The sequence below is a fragment of the Physella acuta genome, unplaced genomic scaffold (genome assembly GCF_028476545.2).
Source record: "Physella acuta isolate Inbredline_101_S28 unplaced genomic scaffold, ASM2847654v3 ptg001189l, whole genome shotgun sequence".
NCBI classification, from domain to species: Eukaryota; Metazoa; Mollusca; class Gastropoda; family Physidae; genus Physella; species Physella acuta.
Genome location: NW_026732706.1, coordinates 137488 through 156449, shown reverse-complemented (window position 1 = coordinate 156449; position 18962 = coordinate 137488). Strand labels below are relative to the sequence as shown.

Here is an 18962-nt window from a genome sequence, read left to right as displayed (position 1 = left end):
GTTAGTAATTTTAGTAGGCTATTTGTATTTATATTTACTATTTAGGCCCTACTATTTATTTTGCCATCTAGATCTAGATCTACAGACTTACTGGACTTGGAGGTGTGGGGGGGGGGGGGGGCACTGATTAAATAAGCGTAAAGAATTTTTTTCTATATAGGCCTAAGTCCTATATATTAGACTTATTTTAGTAGGCCCTATATACTACTATATAGTACTGTATAGTTGTATTATACTATAGGCCTATTCTCCACTTTGTCCTGATGGGGGGGGGGGGAGGAACTGCTCTATGCCTCCCCCAAGATATAACTGAAAGAAACTGTTAGGCAGTTGGTATTATTTAGTTAGTAGGCATACAGTATTTAAATCTATTTAGGCCTAGATCTAGCTATTATTTATATTTAGGCCTATAATAAAACCAGTGTTTCTTAGTATTGATGCAAATTTGACAAAATAAAACTACTTAAAGTAATCCTATTTTTTAATGACCACTTAATTTTGTCTAAAACAAAAATGAGACTTGGTATTTTTTTGGTGGAAATCATTACCAAGGTAACGATTTAATAGTAGGTCAAGTAACACCCTACATAAGGCACATGAATCTAATGATATGGAAATAGAGATATAAAATTTACTATTTAGAAAAGAGTTTCCTTAAGATATAGTCTAGCTGTGCCTAACTTTAGTAAAATATAGGTAAAAAATCTCAAACCATGATGGCGAATATTCAAACTAAAATGTTTTATTTTTTTAATAATTTTTTAAATATTTACAAAATATTAACTTAACAAAATATTTTGCTTTTATGATTTAACAACATTGTTAATAAAATATTTTTTCGTTGTGTCTTCTCTATTGTATAGGGTATATAGTAACAACTTAAAAACTGATGCGCAAACCTAGTCGGCCTAAAAGTGCATGAACAGCCAACTCTGCTAGTAAATAAAGGTGAAAGAATATTCAGCTTATCCCTAAATCATCAAGTACAATGAGCTTATAGCTACTAGTTTATGACAATCTTTTGAAAGATATTTTAACTTTGAAAACAAGCATGAGTTTTTGAAATCACTGTGATAAGCTTTTAAACTTGCTTTCCTAAAACAGGAAAAATTAAACATAGGAAGTTCAATTAAACAAGATTTAAATAGCTTGTTTTACATTTTAAAATTTTTTAAACATATTACTACAAAGTTTTCAATGAATAGGCCTATATGCCATAATTATTGACTTCGTGGTTAAATTTCCTTTTATTTTTTTTAATTTACAGATGAGGGCCAAGCTTAAAAAACTGACACGCAGTCAGTTGGAATTTTTGCTTTGTGTTTTAAGGAGCAAAATTTTAAAATTTGAGCCTCACTTCTCGTTATTAAAAATGTTTCAACTCTTTAAACTGTGGCATTCAGACTCGGAATATTTGGGTGAGCATCAAAGTAAGAAGGGTCATTCAAGGGGTATGGTTGGCAAAAATAAATGTCAGCAGATTACAGAGCTGAACATATTGCAAAGAAGCAGAATACAAGCGCAAGTTAAGAATCAACAAACTGTTGATACAGTTCAAAATAGTGAGAATATGGCTGCTAGTCTTAAAAGTGCAAGACGACTAAGCATTGCAAGTTTAAAAAAGAATGAAATTATTATGAAGGTAGAAACAACTCAAAGTTGTAACTGTTTTGTTTTATTTGGCACAGATGTTTTTTATAGCTATTATAATTTCTTTTACTTCAGTAATTATACTAGTAAATTCCATTAAATAATTTTTTAGTTGTTCAAACTTGTGCCTATTAGTCTTTTTTATAAGGGTATTTTTTTTTTTCTCTCTAAACCCAGGAACATGATCATAAAGATTGTCATGGAATGCAGTGTTTGGATGTCAGTGGTTCTCATGCTAGGTTAGAAAGGTGTGATGCTTCTGCTGATCAACTCACTTCACACAGAAACTCTTGTGAGGAAAATATCCCCTCAGAAGTTGCACAGAACATAGCTGATTTAAATTTCGGCTTAGAAAAGCATAATAATATAAATGCATGTAATAACGAAGTAAGGCATTTTGAAATTATTATTTTTTACTTTAGCATGCTTAATTATAAGTTTTTTTGTGAAGATTTAAAAAAAATGTAATGTAACCTTTATTTCTAGGTTCAGAAATGTTCAGAGAGAATGATTAGGTTGAGAAAAAAACTACAAGTAAAAGAAGCAAGCTCTGGTGTTAAAGACAGTTCTAGATTTCTTCACTGTGAAAAGTTATGTAATAAAGTTAGCCCAAGTCAGCCAGCAAAAATTTCAAAATTAAACCACCATAATAACCAACAACTAAATAACAATGTTTTATCAATAAAGGAAGAAGAGACATGTCTTAACCTCCAGCCTAAAACATTGACTTGCCTCATTTGTGGACTTGGATTTCTTAATCAACACACCTTAAAAACTCACATAAAGAAGATTCATGATAAAATGCGAGTTTTGTGTTCGTATTGCGGAAAACTGTTACTCTCGTCCAGAGTGAAAGCACACTTGGATAAAGTTCACGAGAAGCCTTCATACACATGTCACATTTGCCAGCGAGGTTTCTTGAAAAGGGAATGCCTAGAAGGACATATGAACAAACATAGCAAGACCAAGCCTTATATCTGTCAACACTGTGGACGGAAATATGCCTACTCCACCAGCTTGTCCGCTCACAAAAAAATTTGCTCTAAATCAGCTGTTCCGCCCCATCTTGTTCACGCTCACAGCCTGGATGCCAAAGACACATCTTTTATCTGCGAGATTTGTGGTCTCACTTTTGAAGGCACCAGCGGCCTCAAAGACCATTTCAGTGCCAAACATAGCAACAAAATTCAGAAGTGCATACACTGTGGTCAGGCTTTTCACTGGCGCCCGTCCTACAACAGGCATGTGAAGAAATGTAAGGATAAAACAGACAGTGAAAGGAAGAAGCCTCCTGCGCTTTCAGACAAAATCTACTTTTGTAAATGTGGAAAGAGCTTCCAGTATAGACAGTCCTTAAGCAGGCATAAAAAATCCTGCCAATCAGAAGTGACCTCATTTCCAGCTTCTCTAGGTGATATCTGGTCTTAAACATCCTTTTTAAATTTACAATTAGCTCTCAAAATGTATAGCAAATTAGGGGGAATCGGTGTGGTTAGGTGGTAGATCACACGATTGCTATCACAAAGGTCTTGAGTTCAGATCCCCGGCTCAAGTCTATAAGATGTACTTGAGTCCATTAAGCTCTGCTGAGTGCCTGACCTATATCAGGAGACAAAGACGGCGGGCATTGTGGCAGCCATACTATCCGCCTGTAGCCTATGCAGAGGTCGTTGAAACAGATTGAAAACTCTACCTTATCTGCTCCATGTGTCTTGGGCGCAAACATGAAAAGATAATGATGTTGCATATTAAATGTTAATTTTACTTTAGTGTACTTTGCCTAATGAGATTTGGAATGTCTGCAGTCTTTTGAATATTGAATATTTTATAATATTTACCTGGTGATAACTTTTTAAAGTGATTTTGAAATTGTTGTAAAACTTAGAAAGTTGTGATATAGAGGCTATAACTCCAGTATTGTAAATGTTTTTCTTTAAAGATAAGTGAACAAGAACTAGCATAATAATTGATTGTTATTGTTAAATGTGATCTTTTTATACTTTTATCATTCCGTCTTTTCTATTACTCCAATCACTTTTCTGCTACAATTACAATCTTTCTACAGCCTTGTAGCAAATCACTCATTTTCTATTTTTCTTTTTGTAGACATTTTTGACTTTGTGAACTATTGTACATTCCACTACCTTTGCTTATTATACCCAAGCAATTGTTAGACCATTTACAAGTTTTTGTATCAGTTGTCTACCTTGGATACACAAGTTTTTACACCACATTTGTTGTGAGTAGAAGTTGTTTTACACACAATAGCAGAGTATGTGATTATAAATAAATATATTCTAAAATAATAATGCCTAATATATTTTACAGTTTTATACATTTAGTCTTCGTGGACTGCATTGTTTTACACACAATAGCAGAGTATATGATTGAAAATAAATTTATTCGAAAAGAATAATGCCTAATATATTTTACAGTTTTATACATTTAGTCTTCGTGGACCACATGCTATGTAAATTAGCTGGTGACTCTCCATAACTACTCAGGCTGGCTGTTAATTTTAACATAGGGCAAAACTCATTTTGTGCACACTTAGCTTTTGCCACACCTTTAAGTTGTCAGAAATTACTGAAAATTATTTCATTTGACGAGTAAAATAATTGCATCACTAAGTGTTTTGTTGGAATTAATTTGATGTTATACTTATACCTAGTGAAGAACTGTATAACATGGTTACAGTGTAGATAATTTAAAAGAAGAGCATTGTTGTGTGCTGAAATGTTTCTGAGCACAATCCTAAAACGGCAAACAAAGGTTTAGATGTAAACATTGAACATAAATTGTGTCTCTGTTACTGATAGCATTCTATCTCATGTTTGCCTGATAATAAGAGAGAGATATATTCCTTGAAAGCTGAGTGGGAAGAGGAATGATGTGTCACAGTTGTTTCAAATTTTAGACATGATGGTCTTTGAGCTTTTGGGAGTTCATGTCTCTTTGACTTCAGCATCTGAATGAATTATATGGTCAGCACTATGACAAACAGCCTTTTCCCTGTTTCATGTATGGTACCTAGAGCTGGGTGGACACAGAAGATTCCTACAGATAAAAGCACAGCAATTTTATTACTTTCTGTTTAGTAATAGAGTGATTAACATCTTCATCTTTTTTTTATTAGGTTCATTACATTTGATCTATTAATTTTAAATATACAAGACTGAAAAAGCCACTTAAGATGGGCTTTAATTGGTGCATAGCTGGCCAGGAGCAAATGATTAAATCCATATATATATATATATATATATATATATATATATATATATATATATATATATTTATATATATATATATATATACACTAACTACTGCTTGAAGTGCTTGCCATGCTCTTCTTAAAAGAAAATAATTAATTTTTCCACTTCACATTGTATTAAAAAACCAGAACGAATTTATCATGTACATAGTTAATGGCTGCAATTAAATATTGAGGGGACACAATAAAAAGCCACATCAGCATTGAAAAAAAACATAATCTTAATTCTGAAATAATATAATTATTACATTTCAAGTTTCTTAAGAAACTAAATTGGGTTTGCATTTCTTTCTCTTACACAAGATTATTAATTATTATAGAAATATTGTACAATAAGTGTTGACGAAAATTGGTTTTAAGAAGATGTACTAGTGTACATACTTATTTCTCAAATCGGTCGTAAAATATTATTTGAGCATTGGGTTTTAAGTCGTGTTTCAACAGAAAAATCGATAATCTGCTTTACAATCTGCCTTCAAAACGAATTTTACCATTACCAAGGTAGGCGACTACAGCTAGCAAAAAGTTATAAAAATAACCACGGTTAGTTACCTTGAAAGTATGCTTGCAGTCGAAAAACATTAAAATTTTAGAAGATCCATGTGTTATGCTGCAGAATTATTTTAAAAGTAGGTCATGTTTATTATATCATAAATTATTTGTTTGGGTCAATTAAATCGTACATGGTATATGCATAGTTCGTCCATGACGGGAGGGGGGGGGGGGGGGGGGGGGGTCGCAGCACACACAAATACAAAAATTGTTGTGGATTGACTAATGCTAAAAATTCAATATTTTAATATGGGTTAAGTTCATCCATCAACTTTTGCCGACGTTATTTTACCCATCGATCATTCCATTGGAAACAGAAAATTCAGACCCCGCTCAATGACCTCACTACTTCTTTTTACACCCCCCCCCCCTTCAAATATTTATCTATAATTATTTATAGGTAATTTGTTGGTTTTACTTTTACTTCTCTAAGGGGATATAGCCCAGCTAGGCTGACTTTGTCAAAAATTTTATCGAATTCCTTCCCTTAAACATTGATTTTTAACAAAATATAGTTGTTAATGGTGGCTTTGGCCTGCTGATCACCTACGGGGGCGTCCATAAATGACGTGACGCTCGTAGGGGGGAGGGGGGTCCGTAATTTTGTGACGATGTGTGATGATGGATAGGGGGGTTCAGATGGTGGGACGTCACTCTTTTGCATTATAAAAAAGCATGGTTAGAAAACGAGTTTTAGCCAGATATATACATTTAACAGTGTCCCCCCCCCCCCAGAAGCGTAGCGACCCTTCCCGGCGCCCGGGGACAAACTTTTGATTTGCAAGCCCCCCTCCCTCGAATTTTCGATTTGCACCCCCTCAAACTTTCGATTTGCACCCCCTTCGAACTTTCGATTTGCACCCCCCCCTTTGAATTTTCGATTAGTTTCTCCATTTCTCCAACCCATTTTGGCGCCGAAAGTCTACCGCCCACCCCCCCCCCCCCCCCCGGAAATTTCAAGTGCCCCCCCCCCCCCCCTGGAGAAAAAAGTCTGGAGGAAACACTGGTTTTAGCCGTTATTTCGCGTTTTAGAAAACGGTTTTAATAAATTGTAATAGGAATTGATCAAAATACTCTGTTTACAGAGTTTTGACAAACTTTGGAAAAATATCGATGTTTTAAGAAAAATTCAACAGCAATTTTGAGGGGAGGGGTTGTAGGCTGAGGTGTGACGTCATTTTAGGGGGGGGGGGTCTGGCTTTTTGCGGGGGGGGGGGGCGGTAGACTTTCTTCGGGTGGGGGACGGACGGACACTGTTAAAAGTATATATAAATAAATTTCATTTCGTTCGGGGGGGGGGGGGGGGGGCGGCGGTAGACTTTCTTCGGGGGGGGGGGGCCTTGCCCCCCGTAGAGATGTTGGAAAAAACTCTGATCCCCTATCCTATGTTAACATTAAAAAGAACAAAGAAGACCAGGAACTCTTATCTTATTTAAATTGATTTAGACAGAAAAGCAGATAATCATTTTGCAATAATGATTTGCAAATCCGATTCCTTATTAGATTAATGTACCAATTTAGGCTCACGATCTACACTTATTTGAATTACGTAAAAGTAAAGACTTTATCCATCCCCCTCGCTTGTCACCTTAATCCGTTCCCTCACCACCCCCTCCCCCAATCCGAGCTCGGTGTTATTTATGAACGATCACTAATCATTTTACAGTATGCTGATAATCCAGAGCACAAAAAGTGTGTTATAGGCTTTTTTTTTTTATATTTTAAAATTTAGATGCTATTTTTTTCACATTAAGATTAAAAGTGGATAGCTGAATTCAAAGTTGACCTATTAATTAAATCTTTGGATAAGAGCTGCATCGCCAATAAATCATATATCAGTTGGATGGACTTTATGATAATAAATAAAGCCTAAAGCCTACAATGGTAGCGCCAGCTTGTTGGCTGAGTCAGGTGTCTGTCTAGGGGTCATCCATAAATGACGTCACGCTTTTTTTGACGACTTTTACCTCCCCCCTCCCCTCCGTCACACGTCGTCACAAAAAGCCAGACCCCCCCCCCCTAAAATGACGTCACACCTCAACCTACAACCCCCCTCAAAATTGCAGTTGAATTTTTTTTAAACATCGATATTTTTCTAAAATCTTGTCTAAACTATTACAATTTATTAAAACAGTTATCTAAAACGCGAAATAACGTCTAAAATTCGTTTTCTAACATTGCTTTTTTATAATGCAAAAATGTTACGTCGCAACATCTGAACCCCCCCCCCCCCCCTCCCCCTCATCACACATCGTCACAAAATTACGGACCCCCCTCCCCCTACGAGTGTAACGTCATTTATGGATGACCCCCTAGTCTACTAAGCTTGTCCTAGCACCCTTTAATTTTGTATATTTATATCCTATGTATTTTATTCCATGCACTCACCGCGTGCATTCATCCGTGATTCAGTGTATCGAAACGCGTTGAGCGCGTGGATCTCAGAAACAAGGTCAATGCCTTTGACAATGATCACACGGTGACCCGATTAGCCTACATTTTATCTTGTTGACTAATCGTATGATTGTAGGCCTAAAGGAGAATAAAATAGAACGCACATCTCAATTTATACAGTATAGCTATCGTAATTATAATTATCAACATGTTTTTGCATTTTAAAAAGAAACCCTATTTCCTTTTCGCCCATTTCACACTCACAATTTTAAAATAACCATTTTCATTTGTGGAAGATTTTATTTGACTTGTTGTGGATTATTGGATGTTCTACAGTAATTCAGGCCTATAAATAGGTGAACGTCACTGTTTGTCGGTCTCTTCAGTTGGTTGTGTCGACTTCTAGAGTTCGTTGTAAGCGGACTTAGTCTTAGATCTCTTTATGAAAACTATTGTATCTTAGTCTAATCCGTACGCAATGCCTCTAGAGTGAGTATAAAATTATTTATTAATATTTAGCCTAGATCTAGATTCTAGATCTAAGAGTCTAGTATTATTTAAATCAAGTTTCTATAGGAATCAGCAGTAATAAATTTGATCTAACGATGATCTTGCTTATGAAATATGATGAAGCCTGACTTAAACATTAAAATAAATAAAAGCTTAGCCGGCTAGCCCTATGCTAATGCTTTTTATATTTTTATTAGACCCCACTGCCAAAATTGCATATAGATCTAGAATCTAGACCCTAAACTAATTACTAATTAGTAGGGAGGCTCACTAACTTAAAAGCGTCCTTGGTTGCTAACCAGAACATGGCGTAAGGATCGGACCATGACTTCCGGCGAGTTTTTCGACTTAGTTCCAGAGACCTTCTTAGAATTACTTTTAAAAATGTTTATCACGAGTAAAATGGCGGGTTTTCACGTTATAAAAACATGCTATAGGTGGCAAGGTTAAATATGCCAGAAAAGCATTTTCAGAAATTGCTTTGGGGAATGTAGGCTAAATTTAAAGTCGGTGTCATTCAAAATAATATAACTTTTTAAATATAGATCTCCCTCTCACAAAATTGATTTCCAAAGTAAAGCATTATTAGTTTTATCATTCTATGAAAAAATAAATCAAATATCTTCAACACTTTTTTTTATATGATGTGTCCATAAAATGACAACCTAATTTTTTTATTTTTTTTGACCACGTGACCGCTATTTGAATGGATACGTTTACCTGGCATGGTTTTTTATTTTGCTCTTTTGTACAATAAAAAATGTTATAAAATTAAAGAAATAAAAGAATTCAAACATCACTTCTGTCTTGTCTTTTTTAAAATTCTTTTCTGATGACATTCTCTTAAATTTTTTTCCTCTATAAATATATCCCGACGATAGACGGGCCAATTCTACTTTTAGGAACTCTCTTGTGAAAAAAAATTAGATCTATTTCACTGTCACTTAAAAAGTTAAACCTTTCAACTTTTAACCAGGTTGTCATGGATGATCCATCATATCATAGCTGTGAGTGACAAAACATTTTAAAATTCAATAATTTAGCCTAAACTCGCTACAACCCCCAAATTAGTGCCTAGGGGATAAAGTATGGACGTTTTTTATTCAGTTGTCATGTTTAAATTGAGAATTGAGTAGATTTCACATATAGTAAGAAAAACTACTAATTAGGCCTATTATTAATGTATTATTGATAGATCTAGGCCTAAATAGTAAATACTAGGCTACTAAATTCCTATGTCTTATGAAGTCTTATGATATTTTTTTTATTAAATGTCTTTTATAAACTTATTGATTTAGATAATAGAAATCTGATGAAGTTATCAGGGTTTTTATCTAATTTACGCATAAAGTGGGCATAGTGCCGAGGTCACCGAAACAAGTGAACTCCACTTGCCCCATAGACCATCAGGTTTGAAAGGGAACTTTACTTTTTTACCCATAAATTATTTACTTTTTTATGAAGGCCTAATTTAGATCTAGAATCAATAAGTTTACCATTCTATCTACTATCTAGATCTAGTAAGGCATGACAAAATTATTATATTAGCCTAACTCATAGCTCTTATCCTAGGCCAAAATAAATGACTTTATAAGCCTAATGAATGGGCTAATAGTTTACATTTTATATTATATATGATTAGATCTAGTCTAGACATATGCCTGTTTATGAGAAAATAAATTCTTAAAATTTCTTCCTTAGTCTTGTCTCCAGCAGTTAGTCATCAAAGTAGTAAATTCAGGTATACAGCAAGGTTTCTAATATATAATAAATCCCCCCCCCCCCCTTCCATTCAGCTGTTACCTGTAGGAATAACCGGTGGCTTATTTTTATCAATTTCTTGTGTGTTGCATCATTCATGTATGTCAAGTTTACAGGCCTAACAGTTTACTCTTAGTGAACTTGTTTTTTTTTTTTAACTTCCTAGCTGAATGTTATTGATCTTTGTATGTTGGTGACTGAAACAAGATACTCCACTATTAAAAGTATTTAGATGTTTAAGCCTTCTGAAATTATTTTTTTTTTCCTGAAGAACTTTAAATGTACTCTGTACTAAATAGATCTATATAATTTTGGAATCAGACTAAAAACCGTTTGATTGTTGATCATTTCATTTCATGATACTAGATCTACTATAAATATCATAATTGAGTCAGTGTTTCAATGTAATTAATTAGTACTAATACTAATAATGTGATGTCTTAAATGAAGTTGTGGTTGTCATATCTTTGTTGTATGTTTACTTACCTAAAGAGGTAAATAAACAAACATGTAAGTTGTAATGTTACTTTTTAAAGCTGTTTTACAGTCATCAGTATATTTCTTTCTTTTATAAAGTTTCTAATTGCCCAGTAGACAAAACAGAATTTATTTTACAAAAGATAGGCCTACTTCTACTTTTAAAACTTTTCACATTATATTGAGGTAAGTCCATAAAGATCAGTTTTTGACTAAAATAGCACTGCATAGAAGTAGAAGACAAGCCTATTAAAAATTATTTGACATGAAATAATGCCCTGGTAATGATAGTGAAGTGAGCTACTAAAATAACCTTTTTTAACCCTTTATATTATTGCTTTGCCATATAAATGTAAACTGTTAACATCTAATAACTAGTTCGTTGCATAACAATTTTAATGACTGAGATAAATAATACTAAAGAGGTCTTTTTTTTTTTTTTTCAAATTATTATGGTGGTGTTTTAAGCATTACTAATTAAGGCTTTTACTTTTAATTCTCCTTGAGCTTAACTATCATCAAAATAATTAAGTACTTAGTAGCAATATTCATAATATTGGAATTACTTATGTGGTTTATGATCATTTTGAATGACACAAGTTATTCTAATATGAACTTGCAGCTAATAGAATCTTAAATAGTTTTGTGCACAATTTACATTATAATTCTTTTAAATATGATTTTAAAATAATTCAAGGTAAAAGGGAGTCGTTCCCCCCTCCCTAGCCCCAGTTGTAATTTCTTTGTGATAAGTAGCTTGGTTTACTATAGTTCTCTTTACCTTATTCTACATGTATTTAGCTTAAATTGCTGTTTTTTGGAGTTATCTTCTTCTAGTTACTTTTTGTCAGCTTGATGCTTTTAGTTAGGTGTGTGAATGGTAGATTGACTCCTATAGTTAGTTTTTTCTAATCAAGTGAATTATTTTTATTTAACAGGTAATAACATCCAACAATTCTAACATTTCAATTGCATTGCGCTATATTGTTTTTTTTACATAGTATTGATATTTTAAGATACATTATATTATCCTGTACTGTAAGGATTAAGAATGCTAAAAAATTTAACGAAACTTAGTAGACAGATGGCTTACATATCTTTTGGCCAGTGTCATTTCACCAGGTAAATTATGTTCATTATTATTTACAATTTATAAACTATTATTGCACAATATTTCTCTGTAGCAGTTATGCCACACTTATTTTGTTAAGTATGCCCATTCTTGGTAAAAGAAAATTATTTTTTAGCTGTGCTGCTTTAACCATAATTTTGACCCCTAGATGTGAACCTGACCCTAACAAAATAGTTAATTTATACTGTCAGAACTCCACGGCTGTTAGATAACAGAAACTATTTTATTTTAATAAATATTTGACAACATAATATTCTTTTCACTGTTGATTTTTCCCAGATTGTCAACCATGCCTCCTACAAAGGATCAGCTACAGCGTCTATGGAGAGAGGCTGATGCTGTGTGTTTTGACGTAGATTCAACTGTCATCAAGGATGAGGGGCTTGATGATCTTGCCAACTTTTGTGGGGTTGGTCCACAAGTTGAAGCAATGTAATCATTTTCTCCTTAACTTTTATTTCATTAAAATTACAAATGATTTTAAGAAACCATAACACTTGTGCGAATAATGTTCATGTAAGTTACTTGCATTAACCCTTCCGTGGTGCAGGATTTCTGAGACATCAGCAGTGTCTTTTACTGCATACATCTGGTTAAACCTCATGTCTTTCGCGGCAGACATTAATTAAACATCTGCCAATAAACAACAATAATGTTGTATATAAAATACACTGAATTATTTTAGTCATTAGTTCAGCATGTTTGCTAAATTTGTAGAAAATAGAAAAACAGGATATCTTCAAATCCAACACCATTATTTTATTGCTTAACTAATTGAAAATTTGCTGTAGCTTACATTTTATTCATAGATTGAAGTTATACTATGCATTCCACATATGACACAGTTTTTAAAGAGACAAAGTGAAGAAAGCTAAATTTACCCATAAAATTGTGGAAATAGATTTTACTCAACTGTTTAATTCATGGAAATCCAATCAAATTTTTCAGGACGTTAAAGGCTATGGGTGGTGGCATGACTTTCAGAGAGGCCCTCACACTCCGCCTCAATATAGTTCAGCCTAGCCGGGAGAAAGTGGAGGAATTCATTGTGACCCACCCATCTACATTCAGTCCAAGAATACTGTAAGCCATTCAATCTAAACAACATAAGTTTATAGCTACTTATTTTTTATAGGTTGAAGTATTAAGTGATTTGATTACAATATGCTGATTTGACTCCTTTTGTAGAGAATGCTATCTCTTTTACTAACCCTCTCATGTTGTTACATTGTTTACATCCCTGTCTGTTAATATGCCTACTATCTAAACATGTGATATTAAAATGCCCTAGTTTATTTAAAAAAAAAATTTTTTTTAATCTAAAAATAACTGAAAAATTGGTTACTTTTTTAAAAGTTAACTAAAAATAGTTTTCACAACTATACTTAAGCCTTATCATTAGATAAGTAGGCTAAAAGTGTTAATTTAAAAATAGAATGAAAGGTCAAAGAACACTGGGTAAAATTTAATCTGATTAGTCTATGAATGTCATTTGATTGTTTTTAAATAAGGAATAAGTACTTAGAGTTTTATCACATTCGTCTTATAGAGAGTTAGTAGCACTACTAAAGTCAAGGAACACTGAAGTATTTTTAGTCACTGGAGGCTTTCGAAGCATCATCACACCAGTAGCCAATGCACTTGGTATCCCCCAGGATCACCTCTTTGCTAACACACTTCTGTTTAATGAAGGTGGGTATGCCCTTAAAAAAATATTATTGCTCTATATTTTGTTGATGTAGGCAGGTTTTTGAGATTTTTGTAACATTCAATATTTTAGTTCCTATTTCATTAAAGTACACTTACTAGAACCGTTTTATTTTTTATCAAAAACTATGGGCAAAGTTTAGTTTTCTGAGCAACTTTACAACAAGAAATACACAATGCAAAATAAATCTTGACCATACTGAAGTTTTTTAAATGTTTTTAAAAATATCATTTTTCTCTAATTGTTTATACTGATAAGTTGAAGCAGTTCAATAAAAGATTTCTCAATCTGTTTTCGTGACTTTTAAATCTGATTATGTTGCCTAGACCAAGGCTTAGAGATTCATTTATATTAAGTTATTTTCATGTAATTCTTGCAGACGGCAGCTAGCAGGGTTTAGAGATTCATTTATATTTTGTTGTTTTCATGTAATTGTTGCAGACGGCAGCTACGCAGGTTTTGACACAACACAACTGACATCTGAGTCTGGTGGTAAGGCTCGGGTGGTTCAGCTTATCAGAGACCAGTACAAATTTAAGACTGTGCTCTTCATTGGGGATGGAGCAACTGACATGGAAGCTGCACCCCCAGCCGTAAGTTGCTCATGTGTTGGTACAGGCAGTCATGTCCTTGTTGGTTAAACAGTTTCATAAAAATTAAAGTAAGAGCAAGGTGCTAATACCACTGACAAGTTTTATATGTCAAACTGAATAATTCTTTTTATAATATGCAACTAGTTAAGTGCATTGAGATTTTACAAAATAACTTTAGTAAGTGTTAATTTAAAAAGAATATTTGTTGTAACTTTATATTTGAAAACATGACATTAAACATTATAATATCAAAACATAAAAATTATAAATATTACTTTTATTGCAGGATGGTTTTATCGGGTATGGAGGTAATGTGGTGAGGGCCAAAGTGAAAGAGAATTCAGCATGGTTCATCACAGACTTCCAGGAACTAATTGATCAACTGCAGGATCCGACATCTACAACAAATGGCGGCGCATGTTGAAAAGAACAATTTTGATGTACAAATTCTCAAGGGTTTTCTGGTGTACTTTTTTAACATATTGAGGATCTACTGTTTAACTATGCAAGAAATAATTCCTCCAGATGTATATAGGATGAGATGTTTTCTGAGTGAAATGTGATATGATATTTTTTTTATGGTCATTTTAAGAAAACATGAAATCCTCTTTTTTTTTTCAAAAAGGTTTAACAATATTTAGGCATAGACTTTTTTCACAATAAGTTAAAGGAACTCTATTTTTTTATAAATGTTTTGATAAACGTTTAGCTGTTATTGTATTCTAAACAAAGACTACACACAAAATGTGATATTTTCAAGGTTGTTAGAATTACCTTGACCTTGGTCCTGTTTGATACAGGGTGCTGTATACAATTATTTTTTACCCTCAAGTCTATCTAACAAAATTAACCCTATGCATCCCGATAGACTATTATCATTAAACTATATTGATACTTCATGCAATTCATTTTGGCACTTGTCTATACTGAATGATACTGCCAATACCCATGTTTTTTTTTTGGTACTGGTAATTGTAATGAGAAACCATGTTAGAACTATGTCATGAAGATAGTAACATATGAGACAACAAAAATATTCCTAACTGGACTAAGCTTGATTATGTATAGATCCTAATGCCTTGAATGTAAATTTAGCCAGACAAGCAATACGCAGACAAATACTCTACAAAAACTATTTTTTGAAATGTATTTTTTTGCTCAACTAATTGAAATTTTGATGTACATTTAATTCATAAATAGATTGAAGTTATGCTATGCATTCCACAAATGACACAGTTTTTAAAGAGAAGCAAATGCAGTCATCCCAATCACTTTGGGCTGTACTGTAGCTCTGATCACTCTTGTATGTTGTTTGGTCTAGACTTGTAATTGTCATTTTTTGTCTGTGTATGTACTATATTAGTACATTATGTATTGGTCACATTAGTTGTTTTAATAAACTGCCATTTGATGGTTGTTTCTTCCAACTTTTGTTGTGTCTTCTTTAAATCATGATTTTGTAACTGTTCATTCACTGTTTATCTTCATACAGAAGCTAAATTTTAGAAAATATTTAGGTTTAATAACACTGCCTATGTGTATTAGACAATTCCTTGAAATATAATAAAAAATATACCAGTTTTTGTAGAGGCTCCCTAGTCTTAAAACTGCATCAATTTCGGGAAATTATTTTTACGATTCTTTCCCTTTGCCCGATTTTTTCCCTTTATCCTGCTTATTGTCAATGTCTGATTATGCAGTGCATTATATTTTCTTTAAGTTGCAGCAAGTTAAAATATTGCATTACAGTAAACAAAAGTGAAAGCCATGTCAAGAAATCCTTGAGAAGATGTTTAATAAGATCCAGTCAAGAACATTCTTTCGCTTAAATGATGTGTTTATTGTTTTTTTTACCAAGAAATGATCTGATGCACTAAGAGCTCAGTTTTCGGAATCTAGAATTTGCTACATTTAAATAAAATAAGTACTAGCAAAGATAGGTGTAAGCTTTTAGTAATAAAGTAAATTAGTATTACTCCAATGCAATGTACATTTACTGCAATATGTTCACGACAGGTCGAACTAGTAGGGCTTCAAGCTAGAAACTTAGTGGCTTTTATGATAAGCAACCAAATATTCTGGAAAAAGATTCACTTGATACCCAGTATATGTAAAATGTGTGATACTAATGTGAACAAGTAGTGGGTATATTCAACTCAACAATTAAACCTCGAGAGCTAAACATTATTATAAACAACAAGGTTATGTATGACCAATAACTATTCAAATTAACACATTAGTGCCAGGGTTTCTTCCAGGAATCTCTTCGGAGGGGGGGGGGGGGCTCCGCCCCAGAGTTTCTTCCAGGCATTTTTTACCCCCCCCCCCCCCCCCCCCGAACGAAATGAAATTTATATAATTTATACAGAAAATATATACTTTTAACAGTGTTCGCCCCCCCCCCCCCCCCGAAGAAAGTTTACCGCCCCCCCCCCCCCCCCGAAAATTTCAAGTGCACCCCCCCCCCCGGAGAAAAAAGTTTGGAAGAAACACTGATTAGTACTATTTGGACATCTGGGCAGTGGCGTAGCTAGGGGAGGGCGGGTGGGGCGGCCGCTCTTGGCGATGACCCATAGAAGGCGCCAAAAGGGGCAGAAACAAAATTAATTTAAAAGCTCATTTTAAGCTGAAGTATCGAAATGTGCAGTCAAAGTAATGAAATAAACGACTACAAGGTTTTACACACTGATTTAACATTTTTTTCTATATCAATTTCGAGGCACCGAAAATGTTAAGGGATAGTAATATAGTAACTGGTAAGAAGCGCCACAAACCTTTCCAACTAGGGGGGGGGTCGCTTTTACAGAGGCAGGAATATATATATATATATATATATATATATATATATATATATATATATATATATATATATATATATATATATATATATATAAATGGGATAGTCCGCCCCGGGCGCCGGAATAGGTTGCTACGCCTCTGCATGTGGGTAAATATAAGTTAATTTATTGTTTCTCAGTGGATACGAATTAACCACCTTTCCTCTACTCTTCATAAAGACTGACCGCTCCGTGTTCGAAAATGTACACAGGATCTGTGCTGTTTCTCATGTAAAACGCCATCTGACTGAAGCCACTTCTGCAGAGAACCAAGACGTCACATACACTCAGCAGAAACTGATCTACTAAAGCGTCCTCAAAACCTCCGCAACGATCATTGTCACGTGTTAGCCTGTCAATATGGACGATTTTCGCGCCAAAATCGATCACCCTTCCCTTGAAATAGTTGTACGCCTGTATTCGTACATTGATGTAATCCGTTGCTACGAAAAATAAGGCGTCTCCGGAAGTGTCTTTAAATGACATAAATTCAAATAAAACGGGAATATCCGCTAATTTTATTGTTGTGAACACATCGTCTTTAGGAACGCTTGGGTTTTTCCCGATTCTGACATGCGCACAGATCAAAGGTGACTTACCAACATCGCACAACGGCGGTTTGAGCCTCTCATGTTTTAAAACATCAACGTCCACACCTTTTCGTATTAAAAAGTCCCTACCAATGACATTTTCAACTTTAGACAGAAACGATGCAGACGGTTTCATTAACTGATTCCAGCTCCAAAAGAATCGATCCTGAATGTCGCGAATTCCGGTCCATTTTCCGATCTGCTCGGCGAAATGTGGATTTTCAACCAGACGTTCGTACAGGTCTTTGTATGCCCTAAAATATACAACAGTTTGATTGTACAGAGCACTTAGGTCTAAGACCGCCATTCGGTCCTGGAATCGGTGGCTGAATGCATTCATCGTGTTGTTTTTTGTGGGCGGGTCTAAAGTTTCATTGTCCGGCTCCCACTGAACTTTGTTTGGCTGGTAAAACTTTGACAGACTGCACGGTTGGGGCATGACAATTTTAAAACAGCGGTGTAGCAGACGAGAGAGTACATAAGCAAAGACCAAGCCTTTTTGTCTGTCACCCCAGCCCCCGCAGAGACCTTTACATAGAAACACAAGATATTTTACAGTCGTATTCCCCTCACACTTTTCTAGTGATGGAGTGACGGGGGATTTCAAAATTTTACGAACTCTTTTTTTTACGATTGCTGGCGTTCTGTCTTTTTTTGAAATTTTAATCGTGAAATTATAACCGATTGTCGGAATAGGCTTAAAAATATACCCAGTTGATTTTTTTATACAATGAAATACTGTCGTGTCATTTAGATTAACTGTTCCCGTTTCAGTAGCGGTGGTTGAACTATTTTTAAAGAAACTGTAACGTTCATCTACGGTGCTTTTCGATTGATTGCGATTCCTGCGCACCAAATAGTTGCTGAGGAACTGACGGCTGCCGACGTAGTCCATATAGACAATGTATATACACAGCACTGTAGATACAAGGAGTGAATAAATGACCCAGAGCTTTCTGAAGAGCTGGAAATAGAAAGTTTACATTGTTAGTATTGCTCTTTAAAAAAAACAATTAAATGTCGTTAGTAATACGTTAAAGGAAGATGTCCCGCAATCAGGTTTAAACTAAAATCTTCATCACATTTCAAAATATTGTATGATCGGTGGTCGGGTAGGTAAAGCTCATGATTGTTAAACCGAAAAGCCCCGAGTTCGAACCCTCGGGAAGATTAGGCTAGTTCTTCAAAAGGCCATCTTTGCTACATTTTACAAAAAGTCTTAAAATGATAATGAGACCGACAACAATCCATCGATGGGAGAAAACTCTAAAATCATACAAGTTTGTTTTTGTTTGGACATGGGATGGCTTGACCTAGCAATAGAACGCTAGACAGCTAACCCGAAAGTCTCGAATTAGAAACTGGGTTCAAAATCAGCACAACGTCCCTGAGTCCACCTAGCTCTTTAGGGTACCTAACACACGTTGGGAAAGTAAAGGTGACTGAGCAAGATTCTGAACACGATATCCCTTCATATGCCGAGGTCA

At 34.4% G+C, this 18962-nt stretch overlaps 3 protein-coding genes across 5 annotated transcripts; 2 read left to right on the top strand and 1 right to left on the bottom strand.

The window, feature by feature from the left end:
• Nucleotides 1-870: 870 nt before the first annotated feature.
• Nucleotides 871-3461, top strand: LOC131956952 (zinc finger protein 675-like). The gene is made up of 4 exons (XM_059321597.1): nt 871-948; nt 1268-1642; nt 1828-2037; nt 2137-3461. The coding sequence occupies exons 2-4, from the start codon at nt 1268-1270 to the stop codon at nt 3076-3078; spliced, it is 1527 nt and encodes a 508-aa protein (XP_059177580.1). The 5' UTR covers nt 871-948; the 3' UTR covers nt 3079-3461.
• A 4714-nt stretch (nt 3462-8175) lies between these two features.
• LOC131956953 (phosphoserine phosphatase) lies at nt 8176-15475 on the top strand. 3 transcript variants are annotated; one of them, XM_059321600.1, is made up of 7 exons: nt 8176-8356; nt 10715-10801; nt 12027-12179; nt 12696-12830; nt 13297-13439; nt 13897-14048; nt 14335-15475. In XM_059321600.1, the coding sequence occupies exons 3-7, from the start codon at nt 12037-12039 to the stop codon at nt 14470-14472; spliced, it is 711 nt and encodes a 236-aa protein (XP_059177583.1). In that variant the 5' UTR covers nt 8176-8356; nt 10715-10801; nt 12027-12036; the 3' UTR covers nt 14473-15475. The 3 variants fall into 3 exon arrangements, with proteins under 3 accessions (XP_059177583.1, XP_059177582.1, XP_059177581.1); XM_059321599.1 differs by lacking the exon at nt 10715-10801 and having other exon boundaries at nt 8223-8356; XM_059321598.1 differs by lacking the exons at nt 8176-8356; nt 10715-10801 and adding an exon at nt 11568-11737.
• Nucleotides 15476-16967: 1492 nt separating this feature from the next.
• On the bottom strand, nt 16968-18427 carry LOC131956957 (uncharacterized). Its single transcript, XM_059321605.1, has one exon. The coding sequence runs from the start codon at nt 18368-18370 to the stop codon at nt 17051-17053; it is 1320 nt and encodes a 439-aa protein (XP_059177588.1). The 5' UTR covers nt 18371-18427; the 3' UTR covers nt 16968-17050.
• Between the last annotated feature and the right edge of the window lie 535 nt (nt 18428-18962).